At 35.0% G+C, this 19,924-nt stretch overlaps 1 protein-coding gene and 1 long non-coding RNA gene across 3 annotated transcripts in view; one reads left to right on the top strand and one right to left on the bottom strand.

The window, feature by feature from the left end:
* Positions 1–14,028, bottom strand: part of mast1a (microtubule associated serine/threonine kinase 1a) — a 45,409-nt gene extending 31,381 nt beyond the window's left edge. The window contains exons 1-2 of one of the 2 annotated variants that reach the window (XM_052545909.1): positions 13,880–14,028; positions 8,078–8,109 (exon numbers count right to left, since the gene is read on the bottom strand). In XM_052545909.1, the coding sequence (XP_052401869.1) occupies positions 8,078–8,109; positions 13,880–13,930 (83 nt within the window). In that variant the 5' untranslated portion in view covers positions 13,931–14,028. Of the gene's footprint in view, positions 1–3,372; positions 3,652–8,077; positions 8,110–13,879 lie in introns of those variants that run through there. The other variant, XM_052545910.1, reaches the window with a different exon arrangement.
* Positions 13,910–19,530, top strand: LOC127949029 (uncharacterized). The gene is made up of 2 exons (XR_008152226.1): positions 13,910–14,042; positions 18,591–19,530. It is a non-coding gene; the product is annotated as an uncharacterized LOC127949029 (long non-coding RNA).
* Positions 19,531–19,924: the final 394 nt, after the last annotated feature.

Below are 19,924 nucleotides of genomic sequence, written 5' to 3'. Positions count from 1 at the left end.
CAACTCAAGTTTATTTATCTGTTTAAACTGAAAAATATAGACCACAAAAACACTACCAACAGCAGAGCTGATGATCTGAAATCAATGCTGATAAACTCTTGATTGTGATCATTTGATTGTATACACGGTTATAATATAGCAATTGGAATTCTTCAAAAATGTAATAATATAAATGGTCAGAATGAATGAATGAATGAATGAATAAGTAAATAAATAAACATTAAGAATAAAAGAAAACAAAAAACAGAACACACCAAAGAGCGTTAAACAAAGCATTACCACAAATATTGTTTCACATAAAATATTTTCATCCAATTTCCTGAAAAAAAAAAACCCAAACCTGTATAGTTAAATATATTAAAATGACTCAAGATTGTATTCATATAGGCCTAGCTCACAGCAGATCTGGGTCTATTTTTATTTTTGATTAGTGTGGATGGGACAAATAAAATTACATAATTTAGTGTTAACAATTATTAATAATTATTAAAGTTATATATTGCATGCCAAGTATTTCAAATATAGTAATATTCCAACATACAAAAAAAAAAAAATGAATATAACAGGTAGATAGATAGATAGATAATAGATAGATAGATAGATAGATAGATGATCACAAACACAGTCTGAAAGCTTTAAAAACAGGCGTTTCACAGCAGAACAGGTTTGAGTCCTTGAAGAGTCTCTTTTTCTTGTTCTCCTTTGATAAGTGTCGGCTGAGATCTCATGATCAGATGAAACACACAGTAATGAGTAATGAGGAAAGTGAAGTGCAGGGTGAAGAGAGAGGAACTCAGTTAACCCGTTCTCAAATATAGGCCAAGACATCTCCTCAGGCTCACACTTTCTGTTCTCTCCTTCTCATTCATATTCCCTCTCCGTCTGTTTTCTTCCATAGAAGCATAGGAGGCTCAGAGCAGCCCAGAGGAGCACCAAGCACTGAACTCACAGAGACACAACTAAATATCAAAACACACTTTCCCCAAACAGCATCTGAACACAAATGTGAACACAAATGCTTTGAGCTAAACTAATTTAATTCTGTGCGCAATCCCAAGCCTTTACTAGAGACTGTCCAGAGCTGTGATGCAAAATAATGTCTGGTTTAAAAAAGGAGAAATTAAAAAGAATTTATACAAAAAATTAAATTCAATTAAATTCAATATATATAAAAAAACTGCTAAAACATTTACTAAAATATGATGAAACATTTGTCTCTGTAAACTAAATACCTCTAAAACTAAAATAAAATAGAAATAAAATAGCTGAATATGAGAAAATATTTGGGGTTTATAATATACCTCTATAAATAAAATAAAATAAAATAAAAACATCAACCAAAATATTATAAAATATTAACATTTATTTAAATAACTAAATACCTCTAAAACTAAAATAAAACGGAGATAAAAAAAATCTATAAAATAAAACTAAATACAATACAATTAAAAGAAATAAAATGGCTAAAGCTCCTACTGAAATGTGATGAAATATAAATGAAAAAAAAAGAAATTGATGAAATATGGGAGATTTATATTCCTCTATACTCTAAACTAAACACTTACATAAAAATGTCTAAATGCTATAAATTCATTTCCTCAAAACATGGTGAGTTTTGAACGACCATTAATATTAATTTGCTCACAGAATAAAACAGTGAGTGAAGTCCTTGTTCGGGTCAACGCATGTCATAGTGGAGCAACAGTTAAAAAGAAAATCAAAACATGAATAATAATACATCCGGTTCATTGGGGTCAATCAAACTCCACTGACAACAGAGCACCAGAAAAGCAGAATAAAAAACTACTCCTTCAACCAGAAGTAAACTCATCTTTTTGTAGTGCTGTATAAAATAACTGAACTTTAACTATTTATAAGCCCTGGCTCAAACACACACACACACACACACAGCAGAACATGACTAATATGAGCTCGACAGCATCAGTGCAGACAGAATGGAGCACCGTGGGGGACAGACAAAGATGAAGAGAGAGAGAGAGACAGAGAGAGAGAGAGAGAGAGAGAGAGAGACGGTGAAAACAGACACACACACACACACACACACACAGGTGTTCAAAGGCACTTTAATCTCTTCAGTCACACACAACATCACACATATAAACACACAAACAGCATATGCACCAAACACTGCTGTTACTATATCTTCTCATGCCAAGCCAAACTAATGTGTGTACTGTATATGCTGCTGTATACATTCAATCAATCACAGCTTTACACAAGTGGTCAACCGATATGAGTTTTACAAAAATACAGAGATCAAAGTGACTAATGGCCAATATAATTAGTGTTAGGTCGATATATTGTGTGCTACACAGTAAGCAAGGCTGATTTGGCCTATATGTCAATAATGCACAATTTTGAGATTATCATCTCTGTGTCTTATAACAGAAGTGTTTGATTTTATTTATTTTCATCTAATATACTTTATTCTAAGATATGATATTTTTTATGATATAAGTCTCTCAGCAATGCTGCATTTGTCTGATGAAAAATAACAGCAATATTGTGAAATATTATTGCCATTTAAAAATAACAGATTTCTATTTGAATAGATTTAAAAATGTAATGTGATGGAAAGCTGAATTCTTTAGCACTATTACTCTCCAGTGTCACATGATCCTTCAGAAATCATTCAAGTATGCCAATTTGCTGCTCTATTAGTGGTGTATAATTATTAATAATGATTCTTATTATTATCAGTGTTTTGCCGCTTTCTATGTTTGCGGAAACCATTTTTTTTTTCAGGTTTCTTTAATGAATAGAATCCCAATCTTTATAAATGTCTTTACTGACACTTTTAATATTTTTTTTTTCATCAATTGAATGCATCTTTGCTGAGTTAAATTTGTAAAAATTTATTTGAAAAATCACACCAATTCTATCATGTGGCAGAAAATATTATTAATATAATAAAATAATATTTAATTTGAAATATATTTTTTATGCATTGTTATTAAAATAAATAATGCCAAAAAATTATGTGACGTAAATGTTATTCCACCATTAGCAGGTGTGACAAAAAGTCAATTTAGCCAACACCGATAATCTGTAAATAAGGTTGTTAATCGGCCTGACCGATATATCGGTCTATCACTCCTTCAACAGAAAGACAAGGCCTCATGAGTTCACACGTGCAAACACACTTGCAAAACACAAGCTGTCATCCCTCCATGAACCGGGCCAAGAGACGATGACATCAGCCTCAACAATCACATCGCATCATCATCATCATCACTATCACCAAAAACAACAAAATCACCAATTCATCAGAACAATCAAACCCGAGCAGCACATTCTGATGAGTCACAATTGCAAGCGAGAGCCAAATGATTCTCTCTCTCTCTCGTTTACCTCTTGGTTCGGCGGAACATGTTGCTATTCAGGAGGACGGCCGGTTGGCAGGCGCACACACAGCGATGAGAGTGACAGCGGCAGCCGAGTGTGTCAACACACACTTAAACAAGATTCACCGAGAACAGCCGACTACACAATGACACATCACGTCCTCCCTCACACATGCCCCGGGTTCGTCTGGGTGCGTGAGGCTGACTGACGGAGACAGAGAGAGAGAGAGAGAGAGAGAGAGAGAGAAGGTGGCTCTCAAGGGTAATGTGCCAAGCCAGGAAGTAAAGACACAGAGAGAGAGAGAGAGAGAGAGAGGGCGAGGGAGGGAGGACTGAGGACTCATAGGAGGGCTGTCAGCATGTGTGTGGCCATTAAAAGCCTATCAGAGCTCAGGGCTCAGGACTGCGTCGCTGGTAATGGAAATCTGAATGACACATGGGAGGGATAAAAAATAAAAAAAGAGGAAAGGATTATGTGGATCTTGTTCATAAAATATAGCACTGGTTATTTGGACTCTTTAAACATGGATGCTCTGATCGGATTGTCCATTTTAGTGTTGCACAAGATATTTTTAACCTTTTAATGATATATTTTAATATGTATGTATCTGAATTGAAATGTCTTAAATGCAATAAAATGCTGATTTGCTACTCTGGTGTTATTATTATCTTAATATTTATGTACTGTATCTGCACCGAAATGTCTTAATATATATTAAAAAAAATAATTCAGAAATTTTTTTAATTTTGACCAAATATAGTAAAATCAGGTAAAGACAGTAAAAATCTGATTAAATATAAGGACGATTTGTTTTGCACACCATTTAGAACAGATCATTTTTTTTATAAATAACATTAAAATGTCATTAAAAATAAGTATAATAAGAAATAATAATGTGTAAATGAAATCTTTATTTAGATTCTTCTTTAATATTTTTGATACAAGAAAAAATGCACAAAAAGATAAAGATTTGTGAAAATATTTCAATTTTTAATTAAACTTGCTGTGACAGTCTAAAATGTCTTAATTGTCTAATAATTGTCTAATAAAAAAGTAATAATAATGATGATAAAAAAAAAGAAGAGTATAGTAAAAATCCATTTAAACATTATCACGGCATCTTCTACACAACTTCGAATACAAAGAAAAAAAAATATTAGTTTAAATTAAATTAAATTTATGCATTTAGCAGACGCTTTTATCCAAAGCGACTTACATTTCATTCATGCTAACAATTTTCTCCTAACATGTGTTCCCTGGGATATTATATATCTATATTTATTTATTATATATAAACGTATTTATGCATGTATTTATTATAATAAAGATATATAAACAAAGAAGGAAATAATGTTTATTGTTTTATTTTACTGTATATTGCTATTATTCCTTCAATAAAAAATACAAAAATAAAGATATATATAAAGTCCTGCACCAATTTATATAGTAAGAAAAAAAAAATTCACATCCGTGTTGATTCAGTTCATGTGATTTAAATACAATAAGTTATCTGCATAATAGTGTGTCGATCCTTTATTTTATTTTAATAATAAAAATGTGAATATATGTAAACATTTTAATTTAAAACAATATAAGACATTATTTCAAAATGTGTATTATAGTATATAACATGTGTGGACATTTTTTAAACAACATGCAAAATTAATCAGTGTGAATTGATTCATACAGAGTAAATGAATTTTCCAGTTCAAATGCAATCTTCACCACCTTAAGTTTAAATCATTATATTATTGGCTTCATATGCAGAGATCACACCACAGGGTTTTGGGGCGCTTATACTTAAATGCCTGCATTTGATTGGTCGATTTTATTGTGATGTGGCTACAGAGCCCCACCCATCTCTCTCTGTATGCCAGGCTATACAAGAACTGACATCATCTCTGTGCCCTAGATAGCTCACCACAATAAACCTTGTCTGAACCTTCGTATCGCGTCATGTCACAGTTGGGAGGGTCTGTTGGGACTGGGAGGGCCGCCGTCTCCCAAAGCACACAGACTCAGCTGCACACAGGCCCAGACACACATTAAAAGCTGCTCATTTCAATAATAAATGATCTGGATGGTGGAAAGAGAGATGAAATATAGATGAGAGAGAGAGATGCAGAAGAGCTTTTAGGAGTTACCGGGTCAAATTCATAGAAGGGTCACAATGGAAAAGTCACACTAGGGCTGGACAACATGCAATAACTTAAAAAAAGAGATTTTTTTCTTGCTTCATATGGGATATATAAAGATGAAATGTAACATATCATATTAAAATAAGGTTTAGATAGATAGACCGTATCCCGATTATAGCTGAAATGATTCAGCAGTCCTGGAAATGTCATATTGATCGTCTGCTGATTAATCTACTGTATCAGCCCAATCAAACAGCGTGGCCAGTACGGAGCATAAAAGACCCATCTGTTATTATCTGCCATTAGCTGCCTACAAAAACCCTTCCACTTTTCCTTGTCTCTTCACAATCCTCCCAAGAGAGCTCTATTTATACACATTTGAGCACCTGTATTGTGTGTGTCAGTCCAGTCGGTGGAGAGGCTCTTTATAGCAGGTATGTGAATGCTAATGGTGGTGGCAATGTCCACAATAGAGCCCATTACAAACAACAGCCTTTCTGATCTGATCAGCATACAAAAAGCCAAAACTCTTACAGGAGCTAACAAAACCCACACACTCACACACTATTTGACACTTAATGTGTGAAATGGAAGTGTTGTGGTGCTATTCAAAGGCAATAAACAGGCACAAGATCACACAGACAAGTGTTAGAAATGCAGAGGAAACACATCCAGGGAGTCTCTCACGCCAGAGAAGGGTTCAGCACCAAGGCCAGCGCTTCATTCATTATCTGTACAGCTCAAACTCTACAGTACTGGCTCTCAACTGATTTTGCTTCAGATCAGGATTTCACATTGGACAGAAACACAGTACTTAAATGGAATATTGTTCAAAAGTTATCAAAACATGTCCTTCAGATAAACTATTGAAGTGATTCATTCTTGAATTTCAAAATTTCATGATTTTTGAAGCCAATAATTTACACACTGTGTATGCCAAAAACCATGGATACTCATGTGCAAGTATCTAATCTATCATATTTCCCTGCATCGCTGCATTAGTGTATCGCTGCATCTCTGCATCACTGCATTAGTGTATGACTGCGTCCCTGCATCGCTGCATTAGTGTAGGGCTGCGTCCCTGCATCGCTGCATTAGTGTAGGGCTGCGTCCCTGCATCGCTGCATTAGTGTAGGGCTGCGTCCCTGCATCGCTGCATTAGTGAATGGCTGCGTCCCTGCATCGCTGCATTAGTGTATCGCTGCGTCCCTGCATCACTGCATTAGTGTAGGGCTGCGTCCCTGCATCGCTGCATTAGTGTATCGCTGCGTCCCTGCATCGCTGCATTAGTGTATCGCTGCGTCCCTGCATCGCTGCATTAGTGTATCGCTGCGTCCCTGCATCGCTGCATTAGTGTATCGCTGCGTCCCTGCATCGCTGCATTAGTGTAGGGCTGCGTCCCTGCATCGTTGCATTAGTGTATGGCTGCGTCCCTGCATCGCTGCATTAGTGTATCGCTGCGTCCCTGCATCGCTGCATTAGTGTATCGCTGCATCCCTGCATCGCTGCATTAGTGTATGGCTGCGTCCCTGCATCGCTGCATTAGTGTATGGCTGCGTCCCTGCATCGCTGCATTAGTGTATGGCTGCGTCCCTGCATCGCTGCATTAGTGTATGGCTGCGTCCCTGCATCGCTGCATTAGTGTATGGCTGCGTCCCTGCATCGCTGCATTAGTGTATGGCTGCGTCCCTGCATCGCTGCATTAGTGTATCGCTGCGTCCCTGCATCGCTTCATTAGTGTATCGCTGCGTCCCTGCATCGCTGCATTAGTGTATCGCTGCATTGCTGCACTGGTGTATTGCTGTATCTCTGCATCACTGAACTAGTGTCTTGTTGTATCCCTTCATTGCTGCACTACTGTATTTCCTGCATTGTTGCACTGTTGTATCATTGTGTTCCTGCATTGATGAACTAAAGTATTCCTGCATTATTGCACCACATACTGTTGCACTGAAGTATTACTGCATTCCAGCTTTACAGTATAACTTCCTTTACATCTACAACAGGGCTATTCATATCTTGCCCTGGAGGGCCAATGCAGTGCAGAGTTTGGCTCCAACCCTGATCAAAGTCACCTGCCTGTGATTTTCTAATGATCCCAAAAACACTGATTAGCATGCTCAGGTGTGTTTGAATAGGATTGGAGCCAAACTCTGCCAAACCACACTGGCCCTCCAGGGTAAGATTTGAATAGTCCCGATCTACAATATTTCCCTACTTCACAATAGCAGCAAAGTATTACTCTGTGACCCTCCATCTCTTGTGATGCTTGTGATTTTTTTCTCAGTTTACATAATATCACCTTCAGTGATGTAAGACCAGTTTCAGATTTCCAACTTTAGCCTGTCACTTTCTTTCATCACATCAAGTAATTTCAATGTTGACAGGAATAGTGAAAAATTGACACAAAGTCTGAGGTTGTTCGTTTCAGACTGGGTTTGGGGAAAAGTGCTTTTATTCAGTAGCACATAAAACTAGGTCCCTGCAAACAGCAAACAATAAAAAGTCTACAGACAACATTTGGACAGACAAATGCAGAATTAAATCAGGTAAAGTGGATTTGCTTCACTCACCCACTGCTCTTCCTGGGCAAGGGAAGATCCTTCTGGAAAAGAGAGATAGAAATGATAGACTGAGTGATTATATTACAGAGTGTAAAATGATACCATCAATAACTCCTCAATACCAGTTTGCTTCAGGACATAAATATCTTGATGAAACCAAACTGGAATAATCTTATGCCAGCTGTCATTCATTATGAACCTTAATACTCTTCAGATCTCTAAGAGGGAGGACAGCACTTAGGGGAAAACAATCCCCAAAACATTAAACTGGCCAATTATACAAACAAGGTCACTGGAGAGAGCGAGCAAGAGCGAGCGTGCATGTTAGCTAGCGAGAAAGAGGCCATGCTGGAGCATGTGATGATACACTAAGGGCTTCAGTCGGAGGGAAATGACTTCACCCACTGTGACTCACTTTGATGACATCGTGTGTGACAAGGACTTCCCTGCCAGCATGACTGGCGCCAATGAGCAACTAATGGAGGATTAAGTGGACAAACAGTCTGTGGCCACTGTGTGTGTGTGTGTGTGTGTGTGTGTGTTTGTCTGTTTGCTTCACTTGTCACTTCATGGACTCTTTAATTTTTGAATTTAGAAACATAATGGTAAAAAAAGACCAATAGGATATGAGCCTTTGAGTCCTATAAGACTAAGAATTACAGCTAGCCCTTGTAAACATATAAAAGCAGTAACAAACAAGCATAAAATAAAAAACAATAGCTGACAGAATGTATTCAGTATAGATTTATTTTGGTGTTGTTGTTAACTAAAACTGTCCTCATTAAGTGAAATAAGGTTGAAATTTAATTAAAATATAGATATTAGATTAAAAACAAGATAGATAGACACAGACAGACAAACGGGCAGATTTTATTTCTGTAAATTGTATTATTTTATATAGGAGAAAAGTGGATAATTCAGAGGTTGTCTATTACCATGAGAGGCATTTAGAGATATTGTCTAGCACTGTCAAAAACCTTCAAAATACTACAGCTGAGGATCACAAGTGAGCAATGGCAGAGGGTTAATATTCAGGATTAGAGTTTCTCTGAAACTTGACTTAAAAATAATGAAAACCACCCCAAACTGGGCTCTGATTTCCATTTCAAGACTGTGTGCAGCTTTATCTCTTAAAGTTGTGCCATTCTCCTCACATATTCCTGCTCCTCTCCGCAGGGAGTGAGAGAACAGGAAAAGAAGCTGTTATTTTCTCTGCAGCCGCACTTCATTTACATTTGCATGTAGTTCCGTTCTCCTCTTTGAACTCCACTCTAGGAACAGTGAGAGAGAAAAGCAAAGAGATTCTCTGCTGCTGATCCTGCAATACCTTAATTATTCATTCATTAGAACACAGTTTTCTGCACCTTTTTTGGATGTTAAGGTCAAAGGTCAGGGTTGAAATGGAATCTTCGCTTAGGCCGTCTTCTCCCACTGTTTCAAAATACAAAGGATGAAGTGACATTTGATATTTTAACTCAATCTCGGTAACTACCCATATTTAAACTACACCAACCCCTAGTGGCTTTCCAGTTATCCGCCGCAGTACTGAAAGCTATAGATCAGTGATTTGAAATGACCAAGCATAACTGCAACAGATGCTAGCAATAACGCAAAATTGCTAGTTGGATGCAACCACCTTCCCAAGGCTGTGTTTCTCTTATGCCCAATGGAGTGGCTACAAAATGAATCAATAAAAGTCACAGAAAGCAACATATCCATTGCATGCACTTGACATAATGGCAAAAGATGATATTGACAAACACCGGGCTCATTAAGTCTCTGAACTTCCAGACCGGTGATGAATAACATCCAGCCTACAGCTGAGACTAATGAAACAGACTGGGCTTCGCGCCCAGAGAAGAGAAAGCACTATCATTCCAGCTGGAGATAAAACGAGGGATGGAAAAAGAGGAATGAGTGTTATAACAGATTCGCCACACTGCCAGACTAGGCTGTCAATCAAAAGGCGGCTAGAGAGAGATCCACCTGAAATTACTCCATAAATATACACCGGTGAGTATTTACTAAATCACTTTTTCAAACTTCTAGCAGCCAGAATATAATACAAGAAGCTACAACACATACCTACAAAAAAAGATGAGACACTTTCTGAGAATTTTTTTATACTTTGTTTTTAAAATAAGATCCAAGTAACTACATAAATGGCATCCCTAAAGTCAACTTAACGCTGGTCTTTAGCAATGGAAGATAAATGTAAATGTTACGATACAAAATTACATTCGAGTGAATCAGTTCAGACAAAGTTCACAATTAATTGGTTCAAATCTCTAACCAAATGATTCATTTGAGTCATGTTTAAAAAATAAAAAATGCTTGTAAGACTTTTGTGTTTTAGTAAAAATACAATACAATATGATGAATCAAAACAGAAAATTTACATTTTAAATTGTAATAATATTTCACATATGACAATTTTCACTATACTTATGATGCATTTGTGAGCATAAGACTTTTGAAGAGTACTGTAAAAAATGTTTATACATCAGTGCATTTAAAGAAATGAATCAAATAAAAATTAGTTCTGTCAAACGATTAATCGCGATTAATCGCATCCAAAATAAAAGTTTTTGTTTACATAATATATGTACGTGTACTAAGTATATTTATTATGTATATTTAAATACACACACACACAGTATATTTCGAAAATATTTACGTTTATACATTCATATATTCATATTCTTATATATATATATATATATTATATATATTTAATATATAAACATTTTTTTTTCTTAAATAAATACATACATGTGTTTGTATTTATATACATAATAAATATACTCATATATATATTTTAAATACATATATATTTATTATATAAATACATTATAAATATTCACAGTATACACACATATTATTTAAACAAAAGTTTAAGTTTGGATGCGATTAATCATTTGACAGCACTAATAAAAATATACCTTTCATTTTGTGACAAAACATTGTGGAAAACATGCAATTACTCCTTTTTAACTAGATTTTACTATATTACTATATATACTATATTTGAAGATTTAATTTGGAAAAGAACATAACTCTGTTTTTAACCATTTTCAAAAATCATTTATTTTTCATTGACCATTTCAATTAATCTCAATCAAATTGCAGTTGGGTTATTTTTATCAGGTTAAAAAAAATAACGTAAAAATTTAGCTAACTAACACACACAAACACACACACAAAAATATGATTTAATAAAAAACAAAACAAAAAAAAAACAGTTACCTGTTGTTGCAAATAAATACTTCATTTCTTGAATTTTTATTGCACTCTATGCTAGTCATTCCCCAAGGCTGTAAACTGTACGGCTCCCATTAACTTCCTAATGGGTTTTATAGTGCAAACTGTGTTTGTCCCAGGAATATCAGCCCTTCCCTTCCCTAAAGCTAAATCTCAATATCCAGCACAGGAGGTGGATGGTATGGACTTGAACGTGTGTGGAAGAGATGTGTGTATCCGTTTCTGAAAGCATTTCCTGTAAGCCTATGCCTCGGTAAGCATTAATAAGAATCAAAGTGGTTGCTAGTGAAATCTATGCATCCTGTATGTACACACACACACACAAGCGTTTACTAGCTGATTGTGGGTTTTATAGCTTTGATGCACCTTTACACAATAGAGCTGTATACAATCGTTAAACTGCCTTCCCAGAATTCCTGAGGGGTCAATTCCCAAGTGGGCAGATTTCTCAGAAGTGCTCCCTAAAACCAAGCCTTAAGTTGCTCAAAACTCCTTGGCATCCCTGAAAGCAACCACTAATTTGTGGTCTACATTTAATCTCCCATAATGCTTCACAGGCTGAAAGCCATTGCAACTTCGCATCTGATGGATCCAGATGGCTGTTTGGCAGAAAGCAGAGCTACAAACCTGGATAAGCGCCTCGTGGGGTTAGGGTATAGATCCTGAATAAGACAGTGAAATTATGTAAATGTTTTCATTAGGCCTAAAGAGAACTTTTTAAGTGTTCATATTTTTATCATATAATAAATATTTTACCCTGAGGTCCAATTATTATTTTTGCAGGAAAAGCCATTGCTAAACAGTATTTTTGTTTTCCAATTTCCATTTCATTTCCAAACTACTTTTAGAATTAAACATTGCTGTGCATTTAAGACTTCTATGCAAATGTCCTCCTTTGCTGCATTTAAGCATGAGATGCAGGTTTACTGTTGAGGTTAATGTAGTTTTTCAATAGCAGCCTCTTTGTGAAGCCTGAAGTAAACTCTGACATTCATAAAATCAATGCACTAAAATGAAATAATCAAAAATAATTAGAAACCTTGTTAAAAATAATTTAATCAAGCCACTCATATTTAAAGATCTGCGGAGTGTCAGGTGCTACACCGCACTGGCCAGGTTCTGAACACTGTTCACTGTTTTAAAATGTCAAAAGCTGCAGGAGAATATAATGAAACAGCTTAGTTTCAATAATGCTCTTTTTTTATCAGAGAAGGAAGTTTTTAGTTTTGAAAGGTACTGTATGTTTTAACAATACAATGAACTCTATTATCACAAAAGGAATCAAGTAATGCTTTATTCCTCTTTGAAATGACTCATTTCTTTTTAGAAAAAATAACAAAACTGAGCTATTTTTGCTGAAATGCATTATAATGCTTGGTTTATAATAAAATACATAATGTTATGCTCTGAATTTTAGTTGCAGTTTATAAAAAGGGACTGTCAATGTGAGCAGCTAATATTGTTGACCTGCACTTCAGGCTAAAGTACAAACACTAAATTCTCTAATTTTCCAGTAAAAGGACCTGAAAGGTGCTGACCTTTTTGTAAAATGTCTAGCTGTCTGGGGTGGAGTGCAGCGGCGCTCAGAAACCCAGATCAGCTGGAGTTTGAACATGGCTTGTTTATTTTCAGCAATGAAAGAGAGGAAGTGAAAGCAATACGCACACATTTTGTTTTGACTTCATATAACAGCAGATGGTTTCCGTACTGTACCAACAATAATACGACAACTCAAAACCTCTTCTATGTTTTTTTTTTTTTTATGTTTATGTTGCTCTGGGTTAGAAGTGGAGATGAAAACAATAACTCCCAAACCACAAAGCAAATATGAACTCCTGTGTGTTTGCTGGGACTAGTAAGTAATTGACAATGAAAACAAATCTAATATACCTATCATGGTTTATATGACACATTTTCATTCTGTTGGGAAAAGAACTAGTGTTAAGAAAAGTTTTTAAGTGTTAATAAATTAAACTATACCAGATAGTATTTTTTTTTTAATCAAAGTTTTCATTCATGAGTTTTACTTACTAAGACTTTAAATGCATTAAAAAAGTATACTAAGTAAAAAAGAACCTAATTCAATTTGCATTCACACTGTATTTAGACTTGAAATTAGATTCAGGTCTTTTCAGTGCACTTTACATCCACACTGCCATTTTACTCCTTATAGGAATAACTTTAGAATTCACTTTTTAATCTTAAAAAGCTACATTCCCTGTTCATTGAAAGGTCATTTATTTAAAATGAATTGAATCCGTTTTGCTAACTTCCGCCAACTTAAATAACACGCCCTCTCTTGAACTCCGCCCTCACCAGACACGCCAGCCAATCCGATGTCAGCAAACCTAACCGCGCCAAATGATTGACAGACCGATGGCGTTTATGATTGGTTCCTCGATTAGACAGCTGTGATTTTTCACAATATCGATTTCAGTCAACCTCAAGATTGATGAAAGACATTTTATATGAGATATCAAAATGCAATCGCATGCAAACCTGTAACGTAATCAAGTTCGTAAACTAAAATGATACAAAACGTCATCTCACCTGCATCCTCCGCCGGCGGATGATACCGGAGTCATCCATAGCGTCGCTCATCTCGTCTTGTCAGTCTGAAATAACCCTTCACCGATCAGATCCGAGTCCACGTGGTGACAGACGCCTACAGCTGACGGTCAAAAGTTTCTCCCCTTTGCTCTTCCCCCCTCAGGTAACGTTAGAGAAGATCATGGGCGTTGCAAAGCGATGCGCGAGACACATAAACAAACACCCTGCTGACGGAAAGTGCACCAGATAACTGTTAAAAATAAACCGGAATATCGTTTTAGAATGATTAAAACGTTTTGGTTTCGACGAGCAGGGTCAAAGTGACCGGTTTTTACGGTCAGAAACGAGTATAAGATCCTTCTTGAGTGATCTTGATCACGCGCTTTCGAAGAGCGGTCCTTTTGGACATCTGGAGCACTCACGAGACTAATGGACCACAGTGTGTCCCCCAGAGGACATCGCCATCATATCATATTCGCTGGCAGCTGGAGCAGTAATGGCATCATTTATGTGAAATGCATCCTCCTCTGATTGTGGCCATGATCTTCTTTCTGAATGAAGTACAGTAACCATCCCTTCCTGTGCCTCACTGATGAGTGCGCGTCAAATCTGCACTAGCTACTACCGCCTCTGCTGCTGAGGGATACACACTGTGTACTAGCCTGGAGAATACACACGCGTGGTGTGTGTGTAATGTATCTTCTCACTCCGAGGGAGGAGCACGTTAACCCTTTGAGCTCTGAACTGTAGTAATCCTATGTAAGTGGCACCTATAGGCTATAGTCACCAAAGCTGGGGATTCTGGGATTCGGGAACAGTTTGTTAAAAACTAAAACGAATTGAGAACACGTCTAGGTCGTCTTTAAAACAAAAATAAATCCATTAAACTATGCATAAAATATGTTTAATATGTTAGTATACATTTTTGTATTATAGTAAAAAAAAATTATCGTAATGGTTTTGGGTAACATTTAAAATATCTTTACATAGTGTATCTTATCATATATTTGTGTGAGTGTGTGTGTGTGTTTTATTATAAAGCTTTTACATTATATTCATATATTGAGTCATTGAATATATAAATACATAATTATAGAATTTAAAATGTCCTTAAATATATGATTATATATATATATATATATATATATATATATATATATATATATATGTGTGTGTGTGTGTGTGTGTGTGTGTGTGTGTGTGTGTTTTTTTATTATTTTTAGTAAAATGTTTTTTTTTTTGTGTAATGTGTTAAGTTAAAATATTATAATATATTGTGTCTAGGTCATAATTATTTAACAAAATAAACAAAATTCCCCTTTTCATTTCGTTATGTACTACAATAACAAAAAATAAAATAAAAAGAATTTAAAAAAAGAACAGAATAATGCAAACTAGAAAAAAGAGTGATGGATACATTTAAAGGATTTGTTAAGAGCGTAAGCAGTAATCCCATGTGAATGACAGACTGTGTGTGTCCATGTGGGTGTGTGTGAGTGGAAATATTAGACTTCCCCCAAGGCGTGGGTTCCTTGTTTAGTTTAGATGAAATCTGTTACCTATTTCACTGAGAGACAATGTTCCTGTGAACAGTGTTTAGGGGGTTTGTCCACCTGACAAAGACAACAGAGTCAAACTAAATGGTAGAACGTGCCGTATCCTAGAAACATCTCAGACACAGAAATGAGCAAAAACAGATGCTTTTCTCTCTGAGTAAAGCTCATTATGACATCATAGTGGAACATTTAAACAACCACACTGATCTTTTTTATAAAAAAAAAAAACAATGGCTATTTTAAATATATAAATATTTATATTTAACACATATTTTAAATATCATATTTAAATATAATTTTAAATAATTATAAATTTTCTTATTAGTTATATACACATTGATATATATATTTAGTCAAATTAAATGGGTTTCATTGCGGTTTTAACTTTTAGAAAACATAAAATTATAAATATACAAAATTCTTATACTTGTGTAATACATATAGTATAGAGATATAGTTTTTTTATAGTTTGCATCATATGTATAAAAAAATGGAAATTAAAACCTATTTTTGTAGTGCAAATTTAAAATAATAATAAAAAAATTATATATATAAAATTCATAAAAACTAAACTGCCCAATAACACCACAGTAATGAGAACATGAGGAAATAAATGTTCATTTGTTAAGAAAACTATTATAATGTAAATAAATGCATCTTAATGGTGATTGTGATGACTTTATTCTGTGTATGTGTGTGTAGTTATCCAGTATATGAGTGCTTGAGTGAGTGTAAACCAAAAAAGTGACAATTAGAATTTATAATAAGTACATTTGCATATAGACAAAATAAGAAATGAATGCTGCAATAACGATAGTCACACTTTCTCTCTTTTACATATGCGATACTCTATAGGTGTATTGGGTTTTATGCTGTACAGACTATTCCTTTACCCTAAACCTAACCCTCACAGAAACTTACTGACAGTCTTTGAATTTACAAAAACACCATTTAGTCGGTTTAAGCCTTCTGTTTTATGAGCGCCCGCTCACGCACACAGTCAGTTCTTATCTGAATAGTCAATCCATTGTGTGAATTTGCTAGTGTTTCTGTTAACATTAAATGGCACACTGGCTCTAACACATTCTCTCAATTTTCACACACACACACACACACACACACACACACACACACTCAAAAGCTGTAGGCAAGCAGAATGCAATCATCCATACAAGAAAAGATGCACCCACGAGGAATCTCTAATCAAAAGCTTTGCTGCCGTAGAAACCATTACATGAGAGAAAGACAAACACCAGCACACTACATCAAATCATCCACATACACTGAAAACACTGCTAATCAATTTATAATGCTGTTTACCAGATTTTATATCAGCACCACTGCTTTATATAAAATAGGCTGGAAAGTGAAGTATGCAACAGGTGAAGACTGAACTCACACGTTTTTCATAGGTTGCAACCCAAAAATGTATAATAAATAAAAATTAAATACAAAAATCCATTTTGTCATGCAAGGAAGAATAACAATTTTCAAAATAGGAGAAAAAACAACAACAGTATTTTGTTACAAAATTATCTGTCAAATTAATGGAAAAGTTGCGTCACATGCTTTTAGTAAGGCCCTTGAAACATACAGAGCTCTTATGAAGAAGAACATGAGTGCTGCAAAACACAAAGCTTTAGACAATGTGTGCAGTTAAAGCAAAATGATCAGTAATGAAGGTAAGTTCAGTAACATCTGGCAGAAAAAAGAGAAAAAAACTAGAGAGGCTGCATGCACACACACACACACATACACACAAATTAACAAGCATGCAAGTCAGGCTGACCATCAGTGAAATAATTAGCATTGACATCTGTTGGTAGATAGTGGAAATTACATGTCTTAGAAAAGGTGTTTTTTTCTCACATAAGCTTTGATAAACTAAAAACCAACAAAACAAAATGAAAAGGAAAAAATAAATAAATTGAACTATACTTGTTTCTGAATAGCCATACTGGTTATCAGATTGCAAAGTCATCCTAATGACCGTATGAAGTCTCTTTCCGACACTATTGTTGTGTCACATGGTTAATTGTTCTATAAGTGAGCTGGCGGTGCTACAAACAGACAATGCCAAGGACAGAGCGCTCTCATCTCAAAACATTTAGCACTACTGATTATGAGAAGTGGGTCTCAGTGTGTCACACACAAACAGGATTATGGGTTTAATGGTGACTCTAGTGTTTCCTGGGTCACATGATTATTTACAGCAGCGTGGCCTCGACTGACATCACTTATTAGTTTCTGTCCTCATTCAGACATAACCAGTTTCAAGAACCTGCAGATGAGTCAGACTCTTTATATAGGCTACATTCAACATCCCCAATCCTACAAGACAGACGTTTCAAAGCTCAATCTAATGCATTCAAATACTTCTGTCAAAAATTAATCATATAATAATATTTTTTTTCTATGTAGAAATATTTTTTGTATTAATTAGTACTAAATGTGTAAAGTTTAATGTGTATAAATTTTAAAGTTGAATTCATTTATTTGTTCGTTTTTAGTAGAAACATTTACATAACCTATTTTTTCTATATTAAATGTACTTTTTATATTTATGTACTAAGTATTTATTAATTTTGCTAATTTGATCAAAGACTACTTTATTAAAGATATATCTATCTATCATCATTTATTTTAAATACCATTATATATTATTTTAGAAATATCATTATTATTACATTTTAATATAATATATTTTTATATTGTTAATTGTTTTATATATTAATAGTATTTTAATATAGTTACAGTTATAGTTTTATTTATATCACCATGTAATTTGTAATATATATATATATATATATATATATATATATATATATATATATATAATTTTTATTTTTTTGTACAGGATAATGAAAAGAAAGCATCCAGCATTGGTCTATCTATCTATATATATTTTTTTCTTTTAATAATTTTTTTACTGGATTAGTTTGATCATATCGTGAAAGAAAGCATGCCATTTAAAATGCACCTCATGAAATTATGTGGAAAATGATGGTGCGGGGAGCTATTTTGAAGAAACTATGAAGCTGTTTTGACTTGTTTAACATAATGTTGGTGAGTGGCTCCTGTCACGTTCTTTAGACTAACACTAATAGTGTTAGCGTGAGACTTCCCGTCGCTCAGATCTCTTCTCTGCATTACAGAGCCTCTGCTGGACTCCTCTGACCTCTGACCTCAGATGCATCTGACGGTGAGATCCCGCTTTAGCTGACCTCTGTTGTGCTATCTGTGCCACATCATTGACGCACACAGACGCTGGGCTAATTCAGGGATTTGATGTGTGTCATGAGGGCGGGATGGGGCGAGGATTATAAAGGAATGAATGGACGGAAGGGACACAGTGTTCATGAATGGACATGCATCTCAGTGGAGCCTGAAGCGTCTTCATCTTCAGCCTGTGAAGCTACTTCTGCATCTCCAGCTCTCCTGAAAAAGGTCCAGGTGAACCGGATTTTTCTCCTGACGGGAATCATGGAATCTGTGTCTCACACGTTACCTCGTCCAGATGGATCCATACCACGGAGAGCACTGAAGGTCCCGGCTCGGGGGGCCTCCTCACATTTTGTGGGATCCACCATCGTCATCCTCTCCTCTTACGCTGTAGCGACCATGGCTATGAACTGTGGGAAAAAAATCCAGGATCAGAGAATAGGCACTTTGAAAAACTGAAGCAAGAACAGTTGTTCAGGAGCACTTTAGCTCTAATGGATCATAATGGGATTGCCTTATAACTCTGTGAAGTCTGTTTATGTGTATGTGCTGATGTTAACAGCGTCTGCTGGCTCTGTCAGTGCTGCTGAAGATAAATGAAAACCAATAGAGCTGATATGAGTATGATCTGTACTGTAAAGATGTTGGTTAAAGCCACAGGACAGAATGAATGGATTCAGGTCAGCATCTGAGGAGCATCGTTCCTGTGGAGCAGGTACAAACATGTGTCACTAAATAATGTCAAAGTTTATTTATCTCCTTATTTTTGTTCTGGTGTAATATCTAGAGAGATCCATTAGCAAACATGTCATTTCTAAAGTTATTTGAATATCTAATTTGTAAGTTAGATAATAAAAGCATTTAATAATGTTATTACTTTTGTCTGTCTTTATTGATGCATTTTACAGATTATATATTTGACTGTTTTTTTGTATTATTTATAATATAGAAATTATTATATATATTTTTTATCAGTGTTTCTTTTTAGCATCAGTTTTAGTAATTTTGTAATTTCAGTTTTCATTTATGTTTTTAATTTAATGTTTAGATTTTTCTTTTCTTTTTGAATTTAATTTGTTTAAAAAAATAGTTTAAGTTAACAAAAACAGCACTGATATATATTTTTATTGATTGTATATTCAAAATGTGTAAACTACAGTTAGATAAGGCAGACAACCTGTTTTAAGAGACCTACCTGTTTTATATTATTTAACAGAGGTGTTATAATTAAAACATAAAATAAAAATAAAGGCATAAAGGTAAAGTC

This window comes from Carassius gibelio, chromosome B1, assembly GCF_023724105.1.
Source record: "Carassius gibelio isolate Cgi1373 ecotype wild population from Czech Republic chromosome B1, carGib1.2-hapl.c, whole genome shotgun sequence".
In the NCBI taxonomy this organism is placed as follows: Eukaryota; Metazoa; Chordata; class Actinopteri; order Cypriniformes; family Cyprinidae; genus Carassius; species Carassius gibelio.
Note: the sequence above shows the minus strand (reverse complement) of the source record. Positions and strands in the feature narration are given on the sequence as shown.